The following is a 12915-nucleotide window of genomic DNA, read 5'->3' on the forward strand; positions in this document are numbered from 1 at the left end:
ACATCAGGAACTGAATGGTTTTGTTTATTTTAAAACATTAACTGCTTATACGTTATTGGTCTTGGGCAGTACTCTTATTTGTAGTATAAACATTTCATAAAGGTCAACTAGAATTTCAAGATGTTCTCAGGAACTCTGAAATAAATTTTAAATTTCTGACACTTAAAATAAACTATCATTAATTATGCAGCTGGAAATATCAAGAAAATGTTTTCTTATTGCTTAAAGAATTTGCAAAACAAGTAATGTCAAAACAACATTTCAACATTGCCTCAGATTCAACTCAGTGGTGCTAGGGAAATAAAGCAATATTGCCTCATGTCACCCAGCTGGAGTAGCAGAGGAGCCAGATCTTCACCACTCTTTCTCTTACTATAGGCTATCTTCTTTCCCTTTGTAAATGGTTTTCCTGTACAATTTTAGCAATGTCCATGATATTAAATATTAACATGGTGTAATGATTCCCAAATCTATTATCCACATCTTTAACTTTTTTCAGAGCACCAGATTTATTAAACTGTCTACTGGGCATCACTTCTTTGTTGTACTGCAGTCACCTCACATTTAATACATGCCAAACTTTAATTATTACTTCGTTTATTTTGTCTTTCCTGTCTTGCCTAATTGCAACAGCATTCATCATCAGTGTCAGTCTCACCTTCTCTCTCTTCTTCGTCAGCATATCAAAACTGCCTCGAGTTCTAACAATTAGAGTAAAAAAGAAGTGTTTCTTGAAGAGATATTGCCATTGTTCAGCCCTTACCTCTGTAACCTAGGATATCTTTAAGTAGACTCATATACGGTTCTCTTACCCTTATTTTACTCTCACTCCTTTCTGTTTTCCATGGAGTAGAGTTATGATGTTTATTGCTCTTCAAAACAACTTTCAAATTCCTTAGCACAAGAAAAAGACTTTTCAGAAGCCAACCACAACCTTTTTCAATAGGCTTATTGAATGTCATTTCACACCACACTTGTTTCTCAACCAAAACTGAACCTACTGTTATTTTTAAAACACACAATATTTGATTATAATTTTATAAGTTTCTTCAAAAAGCTGTTACTTCAGGAACAGTTTCTTCAGTTTCCACTCTGCCTGGAAATGTCATAACCATGTTAACATTTCCAACTCAAAACCTCCTTATTAAATTCTTTTCCAACTTTTCCATTTATCACTTTAATGTGATTCCATTGAGTGTTGCTCATAGTTTCATTATAGTATGGTCTTTGTATCACATGGCGTTGCAATTTATGTTTACATATCCTGCTGAGTGAGCTATGGTAGGGAAAGAAGTGGTCTTACTCTTCTGTTTATCACCAGGACCTGGTCCAGTACTAAGTCCCCTGCAACATACATTCTCATGGAGCCCTATAGTTCTTTCTCCTCTATAACACTTATCATGAAATTGATGAAATAATTAATTGGGAAAGTAATTATTTAGCCTCTACATTTCCTGAAAGAATGATAACTCCAACAACTGATATTTATCTCTTCATCTCCACAATTTACCATACTTCTAGCAGATAGTAGGTACTTAATAAATATGTACTGAATGAATGAGTGAGTAGAGGTATTTCCATAGCAGTGAACACCAGTAAGCTAGATAGTATTGAATCTGTCTAGTGATGATGATGTAATATCTATTTTCTGTTATATATCCCCTTGCTCAGCAGAAACCTATTGAGAATTTAGAACATAGTACATTAATCCATGTCCTTCTGTATTCATACATATGACTATACCCCTTGATCTTATTTAATTTATGATTGTTAAAAGAAATTCTTCCTAACGACTTACTGCCTGGCTGATCCTATAAAAATTAATGACTTTTTCTGATATTGTGTTTTTCTTGTCTATAAAATGAGAATAAATAATACATTTAAAATTGTATTTTCTGAGGCTTAAATGAGATATTGTCAATATCAGCACCTAGCACACTGCCTGCTACATATTAAGTATTCAGTAAATATCCTCCTTCTTCTGCAGTTCCTCCTTTCCTTCATCTTCACTCTCTTTCTTCCTCCCTTTCTCCCATCTTCCATACCTCCTTTCCTCTCTTCCTTCCTTTCTTCCTTCCTACCTACCTTCCTTCCTTCCTTCATTTCTTTCTTCCTCCCCTCCTTTCTTCCCTGTCTACTAAAAGGTAAACTTCTTTAGAGAATTGTGTCTTATTCATCTTCTTATCTCTAGAACCTAGAACTAATGCCGATACATAGCAAGTACTCAATGGATATTGTTAGATTCATATCTGAATGTTCTGGGATAACAGCCCGTTAATCTGAAGACTATGTAAATCAGATAAAATTATTTGGGGGTATGTTAGTCAACTAAAATATTTAGGGGAAGAGATATCATGAAAACATGCTAGTTTCCGAGATGATTTAAAAGATTAGTGCATAACGTATATTTTTGTTAACAGTAAATTGCCTTGATTAAAGTTAAGGCAAATAGAGTCCTTTATTCAGCATAAAATTTTACATTTGGAAAATGCAAATATTTTAGAGAAGTTTCTTTACTTTAGGTTTATTGGCCTTGGGAATAAAGAATCAATTGCTTTGATTTTATAAACAATCTGCCTTTTGGTGCTGTTTGCCTTGAACGCTGATGAGTGAAAGCTGGTGAGCTTCAGTTGTTTTGGAAGCTAGTGATTTCATTTATCTTATGAGTATAGAAAGTGGAGAGTAGAGAGCGTTTCTAATAATAAGCCTGAGGGGCTATCAGAGGAATGAGTATTAGTCAAAAATAGAGACTACCAACTTGAGATTCCAAAGGAAAGAAATTAAATCATAAAACTGAGTGGGCAGGTCAACAATTGAGGATTAGCTCTGTACCAGAGATTTTAAGAGAATTGGCCTCCAATGCAGGCTTAGAGGAGGTGGAAACAAAAGTCCTAAATATAGGAATGGGGAATGAGCAATGTCTCAATTCTACTGAGAGAACACCATGGTCAGAGTTCTCATGAACACAATTCTGCACTGCAATACAAAATGTGGTCAACAAGGAATCCTTGTTCTCACACTCCCTGGGCCTCATAGCCGCCTGTATTTTCCTACTTCCGTTACACCTCCTCATCTATTATAGTTGGTTTTGTTGTCCTTTCCTTTGTACACGCTGTTGCAATGTTGCAAGCCTATTTCTAGAAGACTGAAACCAATTCCTGTCTTTCATTGCCCAATGTAACATTTTTCAAGCCAGACTTGTTAACTTCATCAATACTTGAAATGGAAAGGAGGTTAAAAAGACCAAAAAAACACAAAAAACAAGACAAATGGGAGAATTAACACACTGGAGACTGCCAAGAGATTACCCATTTCTTAGGTATGGATCATTTTCCTTGTAGAAGTGTTTTGCAATCAAAATGATAGTAAAGCTTTTTTTTTTTTTTTTTGCCAAGAAGTGACTAGTATGAGTATACACTCACACATTTATTACCTTTTCTTTCATTTTTTCTTGTTATATTTAGTGTCAAAAAGGATATTGAACATTGTGAAGAAACCTCACTAAGAATATAATAGTAAACGTTGAACACATACCAACATTTTAAATGTTATATTCTGTATGAAATTATAAAAGAATACCTTAGTTTCAATTATATTTAAAATGAGCTCATGTTGAGATTTTTTTATTTTTGCATCTGAGTTTTAGCAACATCAGATATGCTACTTCTCTCAGAAGCCTGGAAAATTTACCTTGGGAATTGGAATGATAGCTCTTTGGAGAGGTATTTTTCTTCCAACTGCTAATTCCTATGTATTAATGCTTTTGATACTGAGGTCAGCCCTGTGAGTGAGGTAATAAATTAGACTGATAAACTCCTAAGGGTTACACAACTGCTTTCTTTGTTTTTGTCTTTCTTCCTGTCCAACCTGTCATGCTGATTCTAAAAACAGCAGCATCCAGTGAACTTAGGAAGGAAGCTGTATGTAAAGTGGCACCCCAGGGGAAGTAATGGAAGAGATTATCTAAATGTGATTGGTGGCCCCATGATACTTGCTCCAAAAAGTAGTTGATCCTTCATTGTGTGTGACTATAAAAGCAACAATATACAGAGAGAGGCAGAGTGGAAGGAAGCAAAGAAAATGGAGTGTTGAGGCAGCTGATTTTGAATAAGAGAGAGAGAGACCGGGACGGAGACAGAGAGACAGAGAGAGAAAGACTATTTATCTTGAAGTCTTTATTGTTCAGGCATTGGATAAAATGGTGCCCACCATTTTTCTGAGCACCTTTTTGCTTCATTTTACTGTTGCTGTGGCTTCAAAACCGTAAGAGAATATTATACTCTCTATTAATATTAAAGTACTAGCAAAGTGACCTTATTAAATACGTCCTGTGTTAAAATTTGATTATATTTTACCATTTTAACTTCTGAGACTGCTGGCTTGCATTACACATTTTAAACAAGTGTGTGAAGGGAATTGACACCTTTTTCTTAAGATATCTCTCTCCACATACTCGTTTATTGTAATACTGTCTATGAAAAATGTGTATGTTTCAGGAATATCTCAATAAGCTAAAATTGCTTTTTATGCATGCTCTGTATTTCTGCTACACTTGTTTAGAGTGTTGGTTACTTTCTTTGCATAGGCAATATATCCTATGGATCTCCTCTGTGATACAGAGTCATTCTACAGAAAAGGCTTGTCTCCACCTTATAAATCTTAATGAATCTCTATCCTTGAGCGTTGTCTTAGAATATGATGGATTCAATACCACCATTTTTGACCAGTCAGTGGAAGAGGATAACTTCTATGCTTGTGCAAATTTCAAGGTGAGGTAATGAATTTGCCATTTCAGAGCTTAAGATGAGAAGATAAAATTATTACTCAAAAATTATCTTTAGAGAGATAACAAATCTTGATTTTGGATGAATTGTGGAAGCTAGGGAGGAAAATTGGAGAATTCCTCAGAGGCAAGAAATAAAAGGAAATTTTACATATGCAACAAAACTTGTGAAATATTGCCACTTCATTATATGGAGTGATGATAGGACATAGGTACTGTGTTTTAGGTAGTAGAACTGTTTAACAATATGAGGACAGAGAATCTAGGTAAAGGGTTGCAGGATTGGAACTCAGGGCAACCAAAAAAGAAAATAGAAGGCAAGAAGACATAAAAATAAGTTTATTAGAAACGGTCTTCCTGCTAAATAAAGGAATTGTAATAAGTGATCACTAAGTCTCTTGTAAAGAAATAAGGGGATTACAAGGCTCTCAGCCTGAGAAGCCAAATTAAGAGATTATTTACAATCTTAATGCCTAAAAATAATTTTCCCATCCTCTGTTCTTTAACATAAACAGGTTTCTCAGAAGTCCTCGGAACAGTTGGCTTTTGTGACATTGTTGGCTAAGGGAGATACTCTTAAAATTTATGAGAGGAGATCTGTAGCACTTACTTCAGAAGAGACGGTAACCTTTGTGCAGACAGATAAACCCATCTATAAACCTGGAGAGAAAGGTAAGTCAATATTCATGTTTCCTTTGTATCGTTTGTTGACCTTAGGAACACAGTCTTCAAATTTAAAGCAATCCAAACACATCAATTTTAGTCTTAAATATATTCTTACTATTATGGCATCATGGATTTCTAGAATTTTTACTGACTGTCTAGGTCAATTATGAAATAGTGCCCTCTAAGTCCAGTAATTGAATGTGTTGCTTTTTAAAATTTTGCATGCCACTTTCACAGTTTATGAATTTTAGTGACAGGCTTACATTATACAATGGTTATAAGCATGGGATATGGAGCAAAATTATTTGTTTTGAATTGTTGCTCCATAATTTACCAGTTGGGCAAGCTAATAAAACTTCTATTTAGACTCAGTTTCTTCATCCGTAGAATGGAGATAATAAGTGTCTCACTTGAAGAAACATTGTGAGAATAAAATAAGATAGTCAATGTAAAACAGTACCCAGCACACAGTAAGGACTCCAAAAATGATATTTATTATCATTATTATTATTATTAATACCAATAGAAGTAATCATAAATCTGATAACCTAAGCAGAGCCCTTCTATTTTCTTTATTATTGTTGTAAGTAGAAGGTAGCAGAAAGAACACCAAACTAGGATTCAGAAGGGTATGGTTTTTGTCTTGGCTCTGTTAATACATTATCAGCTTTGCCAAGTAAATTATGTTCTTCGAGATCTTTGGGTTTTTCATTTGTAAAATTAGAGAGTTGGAGGGCAGCATCTATACATTTGTTCTAATATTATATATTTGTATGATTTATTGAAAAGAATCAAAACAATTCATATAGTGAGTTTTTGCTGCATTATATCATCTCTTCTAGACTTATTAAAATGCTGTGATGACAAGTATGTATACAAAAGTAGCTAAAATGTTTTTTCTGGAAATCTGCTAAAATTAATTTAATGTTTAAAACATCAATATATTTTTCCAGGAAAATTATTTTTGACTCCTATCATACATGTTCCACATTTGTCTTTCTATGACTAATTCTTTCACCAATTTTTAAGATAGCTCTATGGGCTTGTTAGGGTAAAAGTTTCTGGTGGTGGCATCAGCTAATGTTAGGTTTGGTAACAACAGAGCATCGTCAACAAAGGAAACTACAGATAGGTAATAAGAGATGTTTCCAAATGGAACCCAGATCTCAAAAGGTCAAATCAGAGAGGGGAGAAGGGAGTGCAATATTCTATAAGAGCAAAGCAATTAATTTCTATGTCTTTTTACAAGAAATCATACCTGAGAGAGAAATAAGAAAAAAAATATTGTCCTCTCTTTCTCTTTTTTAGTTCGAGTTCGCATTGTGACACTGGATACCAAGTTCATACCTATTGAGGATCTGGTGAGTTCAATAATTTCTAATGGTACAATGAAATTTAAACAAATTAAACAAATCCATTGCTACATAAAGTGTCATCAGGAAGCTTTCCATAAGTATGGAGATAGGTTCCAACAAGGAATACCATATAAGTATAGTTTCAATGCTAAACATCAAATTTAAACATAAAACTTTCCTTTATAGTGAGTTGATTTATCCATCTTTGGATCTTTTCATCATATAAAGAAAAAATGGGTTGCATGGAACCTGCTTTCCACTTCCCAGAAGAGGTTTGGGATCTCTTTGACATTTGGGGTTTTCTTGGCATCTTTAGCTACAGAAATTTTGTCCTCTGGGAAAGAAAGGGCTAAGTCTCAACACTTAAAAAGTCATATAATTTTGTAATGAAATATCTGCAAAGAATACAAAGAACACATTATTACAAAATTAACCTGCATTTTTTCCCTTTTCAGTTTCCTTTGATCACACTTCAGGTAAGAGATCTGCTTTTTCACACCCATTATTTTAAATATTCAGATAAACAGTGATGTGTGTCTAGTTTTCATTATGCATAGTCAGAAATTAAGATATCTGAAATAAGGGAAAGAGAAATCTTTATATGCACACACAAGGAAAGGCATCAGATGAAAATCTAAATAAAGGGCTGCCACTTGAAGTGTGCTCTGTGGCAAAGGCAGTCACATAGGTTTTTCATGGAAAATAAAGATTGTGCTCTTTCTAAGGAAGGTTTATGTTTAAAATTGCTTATTTTGGGCTGCTGGTCCTTCTCAATGGTAATTTAGCCACATCTTAAGGAAACAGAAAACATAAAACACCTAAAAATTTAGAAAGAAGCTAGAAGGTGATACTATTATAAAATAGACTCTTTGTTTTCAGAAAATAGTTACTAGAGTCTCCTTCTACCAGTTAAAATCTCTAGTGTAGTGTAGGGGCTTTCAAATTTATTTGAAATCTTATGCCTGTCACTAAATAATTTGTATCAGTCAACTCCAACTTATGTATTTTAATCTTTACATACAATATGTACCGTTATTATTAACTAATTCTAAAGGTTAATACACTGAGATATAGGTTCATCATTAATGATTATGTGTGTAAATACATACTTCAAATAGTCTTCATAATTTGAATGTTTTTTACTTTGTTATATGAGTGACAAATAGCTCATCTTTCTAGCGGGATAAATAGCAGGTCAACCATTTTCATATTTTCTGCATTATTAGTAATCCATAAGTAGGGTTATCTTCACTTTGTAATTCAGTTAGTGCTGTGTTTCACTGAAAGCAACAGAAAGCTTAACTAACATTGGTTTAAATGAGTAAAAGGTTTATTGTTTTCACAAACCACTACATGTGAGTGTAAGTACTTCAGAGTTAGGACAATAACAGCATAACGTTACCAAGGACCCAGGCTTCTTCTACTTAACCTCCCTGCTATCTTCAATGTGTTGTTTTGTTTTCAATGCTAGCTAAGTCTGATTCTTTTAGAAAGAATTTCTACCCAGTACTTATGCTTAAATTTAATTGGCCAGAACTTGGTAACATGGGCTATCCTTACTTAAAGGAAATCTAGAAAATTAATTTAGCTTTGTAGACTTTATTGTAGAGGAAAACAAAAAAAATCAAGTCAGTAGTGAATAAAGTTTTTGGTTCTTTGTAGAAAACTTTTTATGAAGATTTCTTTAATCACAACTGGAAGATATCAGTAAATTTATTGATCCAGACTCATATAAGCTGAAATATGCTAAAAGCAAATAAATGAGAAAGGGTGGCATTACCAATCCTTTTTCATTGTAGAACTTCCACTTAACAGCTCTTGCACGCAGTGTGTAACTCACGACTAACTTACTTACAGCCCAAATGTTTATTTTACAGATGTTTATTTACCAAATGTCAGTACCAGTGACAATCTTTATAAGCATGTGTTAGGATAAATATCTCCTTGTGCACCTGTTGCTATGGGTCCACTCTACTTTGGAGAGCACTACTCTGGAGTGTGAACATTGAGTTTAAATTCTATATGCAGCTCTGGTTCAGAAAGATCAAAAGCATTAGTTATAGATTGTTTTTTCTTATCCTTTTTGGGCTTAAGAGAGATACACCTTAAGGTTAAATTTGAACACCTGAGGAAGTTATGTAGTTTTTACAATTTGAAATGTTATTTCGATAAAATGGTAGAGCTTTTTTACCTCCAATAACTACAGAAAGTACCCAAAATAGGGAAGGAAAGGATAATACTCTCATATGACGTCTGTTTTTATTTCTTCTTTATTTTCTAGGATCCTCAAGACAATAGGATTTTTCAATGGCAAAATGTGACTTCTTTTCAAAATATTACCCAACTCTCGTTCCAGTTGATTTCAGAACCAATGTTTGGAGATTACTCTTTTGTTGTGAAAAGAAAATCAGGAAAGATGGTGACACACCAATTTACTGTTGATAGATATGGTAACCAACTGCTACTTATGGCTGTCCTATATAAATGAAGAGTTCAAAGGACTACAAAACAGCCTTATGTTAGAATTAGGCAAAAGTAGGTGAAGCTTGATTTGGTTTTCTGCCAGCTTCCTTTCTCGGCCTTTTCTGCTTTATCGTCTCTCCTTTCTTGCTCCTCACTCCTTACCCTGTATCCTTATTCTGACACCTGCCTTTTCTCCCTAGAAAATATCTTGTTTTCTAGAATCCAGACAATCTTCTAGGAAGAATCTAAAGGATTACAATAAATAAAATATGAAGTTCTGAGAATAGGGAAGAGAAAAGAAAGGGGAATAATTACTCATTAATGAGACATCATCACTCACTGGTGCCCCACAGAATCTGGGGCAATTGAAAAGCAGTCTATACAGAAGCACGCATAGGAAAATGTGCATGGAAGCATATTTAGTTACATGATGGCAAAAAGTTTTGCTTACCGGTCATTGTGGGGCCTGAAATATATTTCTCTTTGTTTCCAGTGTTGCCGAAGTTTGAAGTTAAGGTCAGTGCGCCACAAACAGTAACTATTTCAGATGATGAATTTCAAGTGGATGCATGTGCTGAGTAAGTATTTATTCAGGAGATTTGACTCCACAGGTTAGTACAAGGCTCAGAGACAGAATCAGAAACGAGATTAACCATGTAACTTTAATTATTTATACGCTTACAGTAAAATTATTAGAGAAGTAATGAATTCTCATTGTAGAATATTTGAAAAATATAAAGAAAAACATAAGAAATTACCTATAATTAATTATACCAACTGCCATTAACATTGTGATTTATTTTCCTCTAATCTTTTATGAATATTTTCTACAACTGCAATCATACTTTTCTACCCACTATAATTAAGAAAACACGTCTCCATATTACGCCAATCTGTTCATGAATTCCGATTGCTTGCTGCATAGACATTATCTCTATGAGGTTATACCACATTCACTTAATGATTCTTTTACTATATAACGTGTAGGCTGTTCTACTTTATTTTCCCAGTAATAAATAATATTACAGTCTATGTCTTTGTGTATAAGTGTATAAGAAGTAGATTTTGAATTAAAAATTATTTACGTAAGAAAGATTTCCAAAACTGAAATTACCAAATTAGACAGAATGTGTAACACTCTTTTAGTCTTTTGATTGCCAAATTGCTCACTAAATATGTTGTGCCAATGTACTATTTCAGCAGCTGGTACAAGAGTACCTGCCTCATTGAATCTTCACCATCATTGGGTGTTTTCATTAAAAAAAAAAAATGAAAGAAAGAAAAGAAACTTTTGAGAATGTTGTAGTGGGAAAAAAAGGCATTTTATTAATTTAATTTGAATTAATCTGAATCCTCTTTAATGTAAAAAAATTCCTACATGATTTGAGAAATTTTGATTTTCTTTTTGGGAAATTATTTCTAATGTTTTTTATCTTTTTTTTAAAGTGTGATGCCTTTTCTCAAATCTCTAATAATAAAAAAAAATAGCTAATATTTATTGCGTGCCAATTACTGTGCTAAGCATTACATTTATTATATTCTCACCACAATGCTATGAGATAGGAGCTATTATCATCTCTATTTTACAAAGAAAAATAATAAGACACAGAGTATTGAAATATCTTATCAACATTAATGGAGCTTTCTGATGGCAGAACTAGGATTTAAACCTAGGCTACTTGGCTTCAGAGCTACTCTCCTAACCAAGACCTCTGTTTATATAAACAATTAAAAATATTAATATTGGCATATTTGTTAAACACCGTTTATTTAATTTATGATATGAAAATTACTTGCTTTGAATATTTTCAGCAGGATATTAAAGATACATTGGGTAGAGGGCCGTTAAATAAACATGCGTGGGTAGTGCTTGAGGATGCTACAAAGAATCTTGGAAAACAGTTTTTAGTCTTCTTTTTTTTTGATAGTAGTTAAAATGTTCTTTGGACTCTAGGAAAATAATAGTAATATTTTTCTGAGTTTCAACGAAGAATAGCTGAATGCCACAATTTCGTAAATATAATACAAGAGAGATTGTAAATTGTCTGTGTTAAAAATAATGGGAGAATCAATATAAGCTTGAAGAAATCCAGAATCCTAAACTGGCTTCACTAGAAAAACCCTACACAAAGCCAAAATCGTCTGTGGGATTAACATCTGCCCAATGGTATCCTGCCCAATGGTATGCCAAAAAAGTCCAATACATATATGGGAAAAACAAAATATTTATCAAGTATCACCTTCATAAAAGACTGGCTAAGCTAAATGCTGATATGATATTGGGACTTCTTGAAACATCTTTAACGTTATATTCTACTTAGATTTGACATCAAATAGTATCTCAATATCAGCAATAATAATATTCTGCAACAGGACCATGCGGTTGAGACAGGAGCTATGCTCCCTAGCTGGTTATTTCTGGGCCGGCCATGAGAACACAATGAATGAAATCAGTATGTCTAGAAGTTAACATCGATGAATGAACTGCCTACCTCAAGTTGTATAATACTGTGTCTGTGCATTGTTTCTTTTTTTTTTTTTTAAAGATTTTATTTATTTTATTTTTCCCCCAAAGCCCCAGTACATAGTTGTCTGTCATAGCTGCACATCCTTCTAGTTGCTGCATGTGGGACACGGCCCCAGCATGGCTGGAGGAGTGGTGCCTCGGTGCGCACCCGGGATCCGAACCCGGGGCGCCGGCAGCGGAGCGCACGCACTTAACCGCTAAGCCACGGGGCCGGCCCTGTGCATTGTTTCTTTAATATTCCCTGGGACTTAGCTTGGAACACCTAGAGAAAACAGCAGCAAGTTAGATTATTTTAGCAATCTACCTCAGAGATGAATTAAGCTTTTAAGAGGGAAGAAAACTGGCCTACAGGCAAAGACATTTTAATAAACTGCATTAGTAGCCACAAAAGCTTTTCAAGTCACAAACGAAGGGAGAATGTTTATTCTGACCTGTATGAAAATTTAAGCTACGTATTTCACAAACATATGTTAACCTGCAGATAATACTACGATAAGAGTTTTATTTTGTGAATAAAAGACAGTAAGAAGAAGCAATAAGATAATATGTTCAGTTATAACATTTGTGGCCTTATCTTAGTCTTGCCTCTATTTTACATGTAATTGATTTTTAGAGCTGACCAATGATTTAGTGTTTTGAGTTGAGTCAAAATCTCAGAAGCATTAAGAATTTTCAAATAGAGACACTAGTTGAGTGGAAACAGCATGGACTATGGAGTGAGGAAGATCTGAGTTTGAATTTCAGTTCCATCAGTTAGAAAGTGGAGAAGTGAGTTAATTGATCTCAGTTTACTAATCTGTAAAATGAGATAACATACCTACATCTCATGGTCACTGGGAAAAATAAATGAGATAATGTATGTAAACACTGGATATATACTTATGTCCAACAATTAGAAAAAATGTATTATAATCAATAAATTTAACTATATTCAGTTTTACTATATACTAATTTCACATTTGTTATCTGTCTTTCTAAGTCTTAGTGGAAGGAGTCCTCAAATAACGAAAAAATTCAAATCAACTTTGTTTGCCTTTGATTGAAACTTTTAAAAACTTGTGGTTTTTTTGTGTTTTAGGAGAAAATGAGATATTTATTTAACCCCACCCCATTAGACATTA

The 12915-nt window shown here is 33.7% G+C and overlaps 1 protein-coding gene across 1 annotated transcript in view; it reads left to right on the plus strand.

Annotated features, from left to right (window-relative positions):
* The first annotated feature begins 4180 nt into the window (after positions 1–4180).
* Positions 4181–12915, plus strand: part of LOC101408585 (ovostatin homolog 2-like) — a 47870-nt gene continuing 39135 nt past the window's right edge. Inside the window, exons 1-7 of the mRNA XM_087442775.1 lie at positions 4181–4263; positions 4586–4769; positions 5299–5455; positions 6758–6810; positions 7260–7280; positions 9086–9254; positions 9761–9845. Coding sequence (XP_087298901.1) covers positions 4199–4263; positions 4586–4769; positions 5299–5455; positions 6758–6810; positions 7260–7280; positions 9086–9254; positions 9761–9845 — 734 coding nt within the window. The 5' untranslated portion in view covers positions 4181–4198. The remainder of the gene's footprint in view (positions 4264–4585; positions 4770–5298; positions 5456–6757; positions 6811–7259; positions 7281–9085; positions 9255–9760; positions 9846–12915) is intronic.

Source organism: Ceratotherium simum, chromosome 17 (genome assembly GCF_057802395.1).
Source record: "Ceratotherium simum simum isolate JZ-2026a chromosome 17, ASM5780239v1, whole genome shotgun sequence".
In the NCBI taxonomy this organism is placed as follows: Eukaryota; Metazoa; Chordata; class Mammalia; order Perissodactyla; family Rhinocerotidae; genus Ceratotherium; species Ceratotherium simum.